Genomic DNA, 10,852 nt, shown 5'->3' on the forward strand with positions numbered 1-10,852 from the left:
AGAAGTTATCATGCTTTTTGCAGATTTTAGAATAAGTTTAAACAGCGTTAACATTGTCACTACCATGGACAATGATGTACAAAGCAAGCATTCAATTTATTAGATTTGCACACACAATGCAATCACACATTCTCCATTCAAGTCCCACATCTAATCCAACCAATCTTTTGTAACATTGTACAATGCCAGTAGGTATAATTTCCCATGTTGATGTTTACATTTGCAGATTTAACATATAAAATTACAAATATAACTTAAACAGTGGGATTCATTAGTGAGTATGTGAGCACAGCTTTGGCCTGAGGGTGCTCATAAAAGCTAGAGCGGATCACAAAACGCCATTATTCGGTGAAAACATAATCGTAAAAACAGATTTAGCAATGGAAACACAGAAAAGAACATGTTAATACCTTCAATGAGTATGGAATTATTGAAATTATTCCTTTAACAACAGTTAAACACCATATATTTAATTCAAGACCACCAAAAAATACTACAACTTTTAAGAATTGTAGAGAAACCCGTAGTTATTAAGTAAAGGGACTTTCTTCCCTAATTTTATGTAAGTAATCTGAACAGGTTCCATTTCAAAAAAGAGAAACAAAAATGCTCCATGTGTCAGTACCAGCTCTGATGTACAATGCCTCTAAAACAATTTTCTAATGCATCTAAAACACTATTCGTCTATCTGCATTTTCTTGGTATTTGTGGAAAATTATTTTGTTTTTTTTTAGTTGTTTCTCCTGCCAATATTAACCTAATTGTCTAGCTGGTGTACATTGGTCATCATTAAAATTGTAAAAATAATCCATGTGCCTCTATTGACAGACAACAGTAATCTGAAGTTAAAGGATACTGTAGGTTCACATTTTCTGTCTTAAAACAATACTCACATGCCTGTATGTCCATTGAAAGAGGGCATTATTGTATAACACACAAATGTCTAGTACTAAACTTTGGAAGATACCCATTTGATTTGACTAACTCAGAAAGCTAAAGCCTAATTTATGTCTGCACCAAATTTAATGGCAATCCATCCTGTAGTTGTCGAGACATTTCACTCAAAACCACAAATGTCAACCTCATGGTGGTGCTAAAGGAAAGGTCAGGATCATCAATGTCATTAGGATACATCCACTGGGCACAGTGGATAGCTGTACCATATTTCATGGCAATCCATTAAAAATGTGTTGAGATATTTTAGTCTGGACGAAAGGGGTGGACAGACTGACTGACAGACCGATGCAATCCCTAGAGAGCCACACAGCTAGCGTGGCCAAAAAGTTTTGCCCTGGTGTTGGCAGCCCATCGCCTTTTGGATGTGGAAAAAGAAACGAAAGCTGGAGGCAAAAATAAACAGAACCCACACTAAATAACTGAACAGCCAGTCAGACATCTCACTCTCACCAACTGCATCCACTATTGCTTCAGCATGCTCAGTCATCATAAGGGCCGACTACTGCCAACAGACACACAGGCCAGTGGTCGACCACAGAGACTCAACGACGGCCAAATGGTGCTCGAAGGCTGACTGTCAGCTTCATGTTTTAGAGCCCCTTAGTCTTTTCTCTGCTGAAGCCTTATTGGTTGGCACAGCTGTAGTGTTTGCTCATTTAGTAGATGAGGGGCAACTTCACCTGTCCTTTCCACAACTCCGATCAAGAACAACAGTCTGTGCTTTGATTATCATGAGATAGCTAATAACTATAAAGCTGATATTAAAAACTGTCCGTTCATATTTCTTTTGGGAGAGAATAACGGTATTGTATTAACATAAGCTCCAAAATAATGGTATTCTTCACATTTGACATTGTGTTCTAATGATATTTCGATGTGAATTGTTGGGTCCAAACAAAATGTGACCTGACTGTTCTGCCCACTATCAAAGCCTGGTATAGGAAATATATGCAGGAGTCTGTCAAGTCAAGAACCTCATTCGGTCTTGGCCAATAAACAGGATTTAAAAATTTTGTTAGCTTGCCAGTTAACACAATTCGTGACAGCCAGACATTTACTAATTTCAAATAACTTTTAAAAGTCTGAGGGCATTTTTTGGCCTTTCAGTCTTGATTGATAAGGTCAGACAGACAGGAAATATGGGAGGATAAAGGGGGAAAAGACAACAAAAGGTCCCACTCTGGAATCAAAGCAGAGACATTGCAATTACATGTCTTTGTCTTGACAAGCCACCAGGAAGCCCTGATTTATATATAGCATTTATTTATTAAGGTAATCTCATTTAGGTCCAGATCTCTTTTGCAGGAGAGATTTGAGTGCAGCAGAAGAAATTGTTGGAAGCAAAATCACACAGCTAGTCACAGCACATGCATACAGATTTCAAAGATCTTTTAATGAAAACTCCAGTGTTCTTCAATACAGATACCACAGCCATACTGAGATTTTTTTCAAGCTTTATGTTAATGTATCTGTTTCTTCTATTGTAGACACCTTGCTGCCACTTCCTGTTACATGATTCACTGGTTAATAAGTAAGATGCAGTGAAGCACTGCAGGCAGGTGACTGAGTCAGTTGGCATGCAGAAGCAGTAAAACTTGCATGGCATCAGTGGGCAGGAGTGGCATGTTGGCACGCCTTTGGTTCCATGTAGAGACGATTGATTCTGGTTACCTGGGATCAAGGGAAGAAACACCCAAATGCCCACATTTATGCAGCATACCAAAACAGATCTGTTCCATTTTATCTCAAGCATTAGCAGTAATGTTTCCTTGTTTTTTCGCTTCCTGAAGGGTATAGAGTGTTTGCAACATGATAAATAAATCACATTTACGATGAAGATGTTGATCCATCTCATGGCGTTACATTTCCTCCCCTGTGTGTATTCATGCTTGTGCAACTTAGGAAGCGTCGTTGTTGCAGCTCTTAACAGCCATGGAAGTCAGTCCTACATAAAGTATGACACATACATTAACAGTTGGGCCAGTAACCACATACAGGTATGCAAGCTGTCTATAGTTTGGATAGTAAGCTAAGCACCACTAACATTGTTTAAATACCAACACATTGTCTTAACTTGTTACTGACTAACTCTCTGGTCTTCATGCAAAAGGAGCTGCAGTGGCTCTAATGTCTATTCATACTTCCTGGTTCTACCATGCCTGAGAAGCAGGGGGAACATGTGTCTGTTTTTGACAAAAAAGGGTTTTTCCTGTAGCTAGTGGTTACACAGATGTTTGTCTGTTGTAATTGCTTGGTCATATTTGAACACAACTGTATAAATTGTAAATCAATTTGACTAAATTGTCTGTTTATGTGTATGATTTTAGTGTGCTTCCCCACTGGTGGTTTGGTCCGGTCCCAGTTAAGTACTTTCAGGGTATATAAGGGGTGGTTGTGCAGGTGTTGCGGTTTGCTGCTTTTCATTTGTGTTGTTTGGTGCCACATGCTAATACAATGAATTTCTACACAAGACAAGAACTAATCCTTGCCTGGTCCTCCTTGCTTATCCTCAAGTATAGGCCAACATATAAAATTTAAAAATAAAACAAAACATAGGCCAACATGTCATCACTGTGCTGCAGTGTCACACTGGCCGAATGCTTCAGGTGAGCAATAGCAAGGAACCCTGCCTACAAATGTAATTTTATGTTTAAACTTAACTTCCAAAGTTAAAATATTTGAATGCTGCACTGTGGATGGGTTGTACTGAAACAAAGACATTTTTATTGTTTTCTTTCTAATGCTTTCTAATGTTTTACTGGCATTGTTGGAGTAGGGACCAAGTTCCAACAGTAGCTACTGCCACTTGCTGTGGCCACAGCATGAGTAGGCACACACTTTGTTGTTGCTGGCTATGCCTGGCTGTGGGAAGGCCACTGACTAGCTGAGTTCATAGCAGTTTGCAAGTATCAGTGAAGAGCTTTGTGACAGTTCAGCAGTTATGTCAACCTAAATGTATTTTAGGTTTATTTTGTGTAAAGATAAAGCAGTCAGCTTGATAATAATGTGGAAACTTTAGCATTAGTTAGATTAGCTAGTCTTTACTGATGATAGTGATTACTGAGGCTCATGCACAGTCATTCTATTGGTAATGGTAATCTTATATTGTTCTGATCTGGTGGCTGAAAAGAAACATGGTAGGTTATACGCACACACGCACGCACGCACGCACGCACACGCGTATCATTGCAACTAATGCTAAGCTAACTTATGTAGGCTAGTTAGTTCCCTACACTGAGACAGTCAGTATGGAAGCGTAACCATAATTGACTGTTATGATTGCTGCCATGGTTATGGCTGTAGGTACGAGCATTTTTGTGATTATAGCTACTACTGCTCTAGAAGTGATTTCAGCTATGACTATGGCTGTAGTTGTAGCATTTGACTTACTGTAGCTGTGGGGTTGTGCAGGTGCCCTTAATTGTAATGGTTGCGTTGGCTGATTCCTCCTGACCAGTGTTACTATCTGAGGTATTGTATAGAGTAGCAAGCCAGTCAGTCATATATCTATAGCCATAGCAGTAGTCATAGCTACAGTGGTGTTTCTGTGCCCGACCCACAGCCAGGCATAAGCAGCTACAGCAAAGGGTGCACCAACTCTTACTGTGGCCATAGCAAGTGTGTGGTTGTAGCTAGATACAGTTAGCTTGCTGTTCCTCCAATGCTAACTACAGCATCAGTCCATTTAAAGCACTTTTTTTGTGTTCACACCTTCAGGAATCCATCTTCCTTTTATTGGCTGTGCCAGCTGGTGGATTTCATCTTTTGTTGATCCCATGTCCTGGTTTCCTTGCTGAGGACAAAAAAGGGCTCACTACTTTTACGTCGAGTTCATCACCGGGGCATGGGGCTCACTGAAGAATAGATATAAAGAAAGGACGATGTGCTGATGGAACCAAATGCACCCATATCTGAAATGGCAACAAGGTGAGTACATGGAACTTACTTAACATAGTGTAGATACATCCATAAAGTACACACCTACAAACATCCAACTAAACATATACATACATAATATACATAAGCAAATAGAACTAAGTGCACCCCTATAATAAGAATGGTATTGTGTTTAAAGCTGCTATAGCAGAAGGGATGAGACTCTTACCAATATGTACTTCTTCGTGGGAGTAACGTGATTTCTGGGTTGAGGGTTGTGTGCTGTGGTGAGTGCCGTGTGTGATGACTCTGCTGTTGAGATCTGAGAGGTTGGAGGTAAGGAGGACAATGATTTTGAAGGTAGTGTGTGAAATACGGAGCAATTTGTCCTTGAAGACGGATAACATGTTAAGAAAACGGGGAACAGTAGAGTAATAAAGATAATACAAGATATTCATTCATTTGCAGGATGTGTGGTAGCCAAGTGGCTACCATATAGCCACAATGTTCCTGATTGGGATCCGGCTGGGGACCTTTATTGCATAAATGCAACAAAAAAGATAGATGCATAAAAAAAGAGTAATTTCTTCAGATATTTTGCTATGCTGTTTATACCAAGTTAGCTTTCTTAGTTAAGTCAAGTTCATGATTATAATCCAAAATCACAACGTTTCTGCTGGTATTAAGCCATTGTGAGCAATGTTGTAAATGCATGACTAGGAAGTCTTTTGGGCAATATTTGTATCAACGTGATCAGTTACAGTAATTTTTCATTTATTTAATTCACATATTTATTTCGATATAGTTATGTTATATTAATAATTGTTTCAAAGATGAATTTTCACAAAGTATGGTGTATCAAGATATATATCTAGAGCAATAAAAAACTTTATGATTTATGACTTTAAGATTTTATCCACATCGCCCACCCCTCAGTTCAGGGCAGTAGTGTGTTTTGGGGCTACCAATAACATGTTCCTTTTTGATAGGTCATCACAGAGTTATTGTCACTGTAGGAAAAGCAAGATGGATGCAATCAGATTTGTGATCTGGCCATCATAGACACAAATACCATATGTGCAAAATAAAATGTATCAGTTTTTATCTGGATATGACACACTGTAAATAATGCCTCAGTGCATCCAAGATCCATTCTCAACTGTGTTTCTTTTACTGAAAAGGTCACAGTGTGATGCTTACCTAATGGTATTGTTCAGTGTTATGTCGTCATAAAGAGTAGTGATGTGTTGCTGTCTGTGTGACTGTGAGGCGATCAAGTCTGTTGGAAAGTTGCATGGTATTATTTTCTGTTACTGTGTGATTATGATATGTTCCTCTCTCTGTGATTGTTTCACTCTGTTGATGTGCTCCAGAAAATTATTCAGAATTATTTTTTAGCTTAAACTTAACTTGCCAAAATATAGTTTGTTGACTCATGCGCTAAAATTGGGCAATTGACATTTTACTTTACAAAAGTAGCTTGGCAAGACAGACATCAAATGTGTGACCTGTTCACTGTTAACCTGTTTAGATATTGATAGAGTTTAACTGACCAAAGAAATCGCAGTCAGTGTGATAGCTGCTACACTTAGAAGTGCATCAGGATCATAGTGCTCATTTTTACTGTGATGGAATAATGATTTTTTAAAAAACGTTTTTATTTTTAACTCTTTTTTTTTTGCCAAATTAACAACATACACAATGTGCAACATGCAAATCAACATTTTCTGATTTCCTGTTGTAGGCATGTTTTTAACAGGACAAAGAGTCTACAGCCATCTCTAAGTACTTAGGCACAAAGTTGCTTTGTGCTAAATGAAAATGTCAGAATGCTAACATACTCATAATGACAATGCCTACATACTGCTGTTAGCAGGCATTGGCGATTTGTTAATTTTTAACAGGAGGGGACGGACCCGGTTTGACTCTTTTGGTTCTGTATTTTTACAGAAGCTATATAGTTTAGAGAATATTATAGATGCAAGATGAAACTGACAGATAAAGGATTAATGAGTCAGGCAGACTAGACTAGGCATCCCCCCCTCATGTCCACCATCTTAGTTTAGCGTGTTATCAGCCAATTAACACAAAGTACAGCCTGAGGCTGATGAGAATGTCATTAGTTTTGCATGTATTTGGTCATAAACAGAATTAAATTAAAATGTTGACCTGATGATGGCGCTAGATGAAAGTTATCACAATTCATCCTGTGGCGAACAAAGAATGTTTGCACCAAATTTCATGGCAATCCTTCAAATAGTTGACAAAACAATTTTAGACACTGAAAACTACAAATGTTGACCTCATGGTGGCGCTAGAGGAAAAGTCAGGGTATCACCAAAGTCATTAGGATATGTCACCATATGGGAACCATGAATGTCTGTACAACACTGTGTGCCAGTCCATCCAGACCGACATTGCCATTCCTAGAGCCACACCGTTGGCATTGGTAAAAAGAACTGCCGTGTTTTGTCAAAATATAGCTAAATAATCTGTTTCCATGTCATGCTGTCACCCTCCTTGAAGGTCTGATAGACAATGTATTTAGTCATATTTTGTCTTGAACACACTAAGCATATATGGACAGTAGAGAAGTGTTCCCACTTTTTCCCAGGAGGAAAACTCACCATTGAAATCTGTTTGCAACAACTGACATGAATCCAAGTTGAACACGGCTACTGTTTGTTATGAAGGTGAGAACAACCAGTTTTTACAGCTGGCTTTCAAACATATTGGAGTGAGTATTAGATACTTTTGGGTAGAGTAGCACCCTAAGTGCACTTTCTCTGGTCTCCAGACTTTTTCACATTATATGAATGTCACATTTTCAACTTTCTGCTTTGCCACTTAAAATGAACAATTTTAATATGTTTGAACCAACAACCAATGCTGCTGTTTAGGGGACGATGGCCTCACCATTGTTTTTGATAACTGAACGAATCTCTGAGTGTCTGGGTGGTATGTAGTTGGCAATCTGCCATCATCAGTCGAATATTTTTTACTTCCTATATTCATCCTTTGTGGTAAACAGTGTAGGGTGACCACTTCTCTGTGCACAATATGTGCACAGAGAAGTACTGCACTATGTGACCAATGAGAGATATTTATGATGCATTTAAACACCTGAACGGCTGTGGAAACAGTAATGCTGATACAAAGTAATTATACACAGTTTTCATTTTTTTGTATTTATTTAATATACAAACTTGAAGGTTAAAGCCCTTCTGCTCCCACCTCAAAACACTTTTATTATGTTTTATTATTATATTTTATTTGTTGCTTTTCTTCTTTGAATACTTTAACTCATGGAAGTATTCAGGGACAGATCAGGTACATTTGAAAACCTGTGATCAGGTCAAAACTTAAGAAATGATCCTGCATACATGCATAAGGAAGATGTGTCATGTTTAAGCACTGTCTCCATTCTGACTTGAACATCTTCAGATAACGGGGAAGCCCAAACAGTGAAGTGATCACTGGGGAGAAGGATTCTCACAGCTTCTTGTAGAAAAAAATAAAAAAAAGTAGCTGCACACTTGTTTGAGTCCATGAACCTCAATAAATGTGCTCATTGTCAAGTGCATTGATTTAAACATACTTGTAGCCGCAAGCTACAGACAGGTCAGGATAATTTCTTATCTTTAGTCTTATTGCTACAGAGGAATAATCTTACTGGTCTTTTACGTAACCTTTGAATAATTCAAGGCTTCACTTCTACATACTTTGTCAAACTAAAATATAAAATAAGAAACCTATTGGAACCCAGACCCATTAAAGAAATTACACAACATATTAACTGTAATGAAAAGAACCATAGAACTGAACATTTTTTAAACTGGCAAATGCTGTCTCAAAATAAAAGTATACTGAAAGAAGAAGTGTTGACTTTTAATCCATAATGGTATGTTGTTGTAGCAATTTCCAGTGGGACTGGGTTGTGTGTACTGTTTAACTTAAACCTGTCAGAAGTTCCCATAGAGCACCACATCATCTACACTAATTCCAATGTGAATCTCAGTAAGACTAACCTGGGACCCAAAATGTTCTGAATACAGTGGAAAATATGGTTTTACATGGACATTTACATTTCTTAATAAATTAAGCACACTTGATAAACTGCTTTGAGGATCTTGATGACAACTTGATGATTCGATGTATTAAGGTCTCTAGTAATTTTAATTAATTTAAATGTATTTTCAAGTCCAAAGCTTCTTGTAAGTGACAGTTTGGCACACATTCAGTTGCGTCAGAGACTAGAAGTTATCCCACCTAAACCTAATTCACGTACATTTTTCAAAAAATAAAATAAAATTTTACTTGTTGTTAATGTGACCAGAGGTAATATCTTCTACAGGAAAAAATAAAATAATACATTTCAAAGGTACTTACTCTTTAGAAATGGTTTTACTTTTATACATTTCTCAAACATAATATGAAACAAATATGATATTAAACAAAACCTACTGTTTATAATATAGGTGCCTCAGGCTGTGTTTCAAGAACAAGACAGAAGAACAGCAAATTTATTGTACCACCTTAACCGTATCTAGAGCTAAGGACCACTGGAAGAATTAGTCTTTAAACCAATAAAAGCAATTTCCAAAGATAATTGAGAACACGTTTCAATACATATGCATGAAAAAAGGGATTTTCCATAAGACCGACTCATATGCTCATGTAATTGATTGAGGGGATGACCCGTTATATTAAATGTTATTTGAGAACCATCAAAACGCGCAAAATTGCAAATTGCCCAGCTTGTATCTGAATTAATACCTCATTCATCATCATTATGGGTTGATAAGTTAATTTAACCATTTCATTCTGTCTTAATGAGCTATAGTTGAATTAATGTCATGTAATATATGAAAGTAACATTTGAACAGAGGCAATGATTTGAGACAAACAGAGCAGAGACCACTTTAGAAGCATAATGGTGGCATAAATCTCATCAGGCTGCAGTTCATGTTGCTCCTTACCTTTTGGAAAAATATTCTACTTTAAATAGAAAATTCCTAACCTGGAGAGGATTTTAGGTGTGAAGTGTATGTTTTTATGTTTCTGTTTTGGCAGTGTTTGATGAGATTTGATTGATTCCAGTGTTTTGATGTAACAGCTGGTATGTCAGCTGTAAATACTGTGCTGCATCAGATTCAAATGTGGAGACAATATGTTTTAAGAACGAGGCTGAGTTGTTGTGTAATCTCACAGTTGTGGATACAAGTTCCTGCTTTTAAACCATTTATAGGACCAAAAGCACTACATGTAGTGATTTTAGTTACAATAATGTTATATTTTTTGTTCTCGGTTGGTTTACTGAAGACCCTACTGAGCTACCAGTCCTTCATCTGACTGTATTTGACCATTAGGGGTCTGTGCTGTCTTCTAGTTCCACCTTAAATGCGTTTTGGCCCCGCTTGCTCCCTGTAGTTTAGGTTTTTTGTCCTCCCGCAGCAGCTGTCACCCTGCATTACTCGCAGTCAGCTAAATGAAACATTATTCTAAACATATGCATCGTAATCAGTCCGGTCACACTTACAAGAACACGCGTTAATAAGGCAATCAATCACTCTGGAACAAGCAAGTTGTTCTGTAACAGCTCATAAACAGTGTGTAATGAAGAATTGGAGGTTAGCATGACACGGCGCTGATCAGATAATCAATGTCAAAGATGCGATGAATGTCAGTAAATGTAGTTTTCATGTCGTTTCTATAAAATCCTCAATTTACAACAAGCAGTTCAATTACCCTGAAAATACAGTCAATTAAATAGGGGTGATTGGACAGTAGGGGCAGGATCATCGATCTTTGCATTTCTATCTCGCTGCTGGACATTTAATTTGGTTTTTCTATTAGCACCGAAATAAAGAAAATATAAAATATATTAAACAACCCAAAGATTTATTTTCTTGTCAAAAACCATTCAGCGAAGGTGACAGACAGTCTTCTGCATTATGATGAATTCTTTTTTCAGTCTTGCACATTGGATACAAAACTAATCGTGTTATTGTGGGCAGTG

The 10,852-nt window shown here is 37.6% G+C and overlaps 1 protein-coding gene and 1 long non-coding RNA gene across 3 annotated transcripts in view; one reads left to right on the top strand and one right to left on the bottom strand.

Moving 5' to 3' along the window:
* Positions 1–2,332: 2,332 nt before the first annotated feature.
* On the bottom strand, positions 2,333–2,904 carry LOC122885685. Its single transcript, XR_006380169.1, has 2 exons — positions 2,789–2,904; positions 2,333–2,628 (listed from the first exon to the last, which is right to left on the bottom strand). It is a non-coding gene; the product is annotated as an uncharacterized LOC122885685 (long non-coding RNA).
* A 1,846-nt stretch (positions 2,905–4,750) lies between these two features.
* Positions 4,751–10,852, top strand: part of hoxd11a (homeobox D11a) — a 34,859-nt gene continuing 28,757 nt past the window's right edge. The window contains exon 1 of one of the 2 annotated variants that reach the window (XM_044216349.1): positions 4,751–4,884. Coding sequence is in view for 1 of the 2 variants with exons in the window: in XM_044216348.1 (XP_044072283.1) it covers positions 4,857–4,884 (28 nt within the window). In the remaining variant the exon portion in view is untranslated. The remainder of the gene's footprint in view (positions 4,885–10,852) is intronic. The other variant, XM_044216348.1, reaches the window with a different exon arrangement.

Source organism: Siniperca chuatsi, linkage group LG12 (assembly GCF_020085105.1).
Source record: "Siniperca chuatsi isolate FFG_IHB_CAS linkage group LG12, ASM2008510v1, whole genome shotgun sequence".
NCBI lineage: Eukaryota > Metazoa > Chordata > Actinopteri > Centrarchiformes > Sinipercidae > Siniperca > Siniperca chuatsi.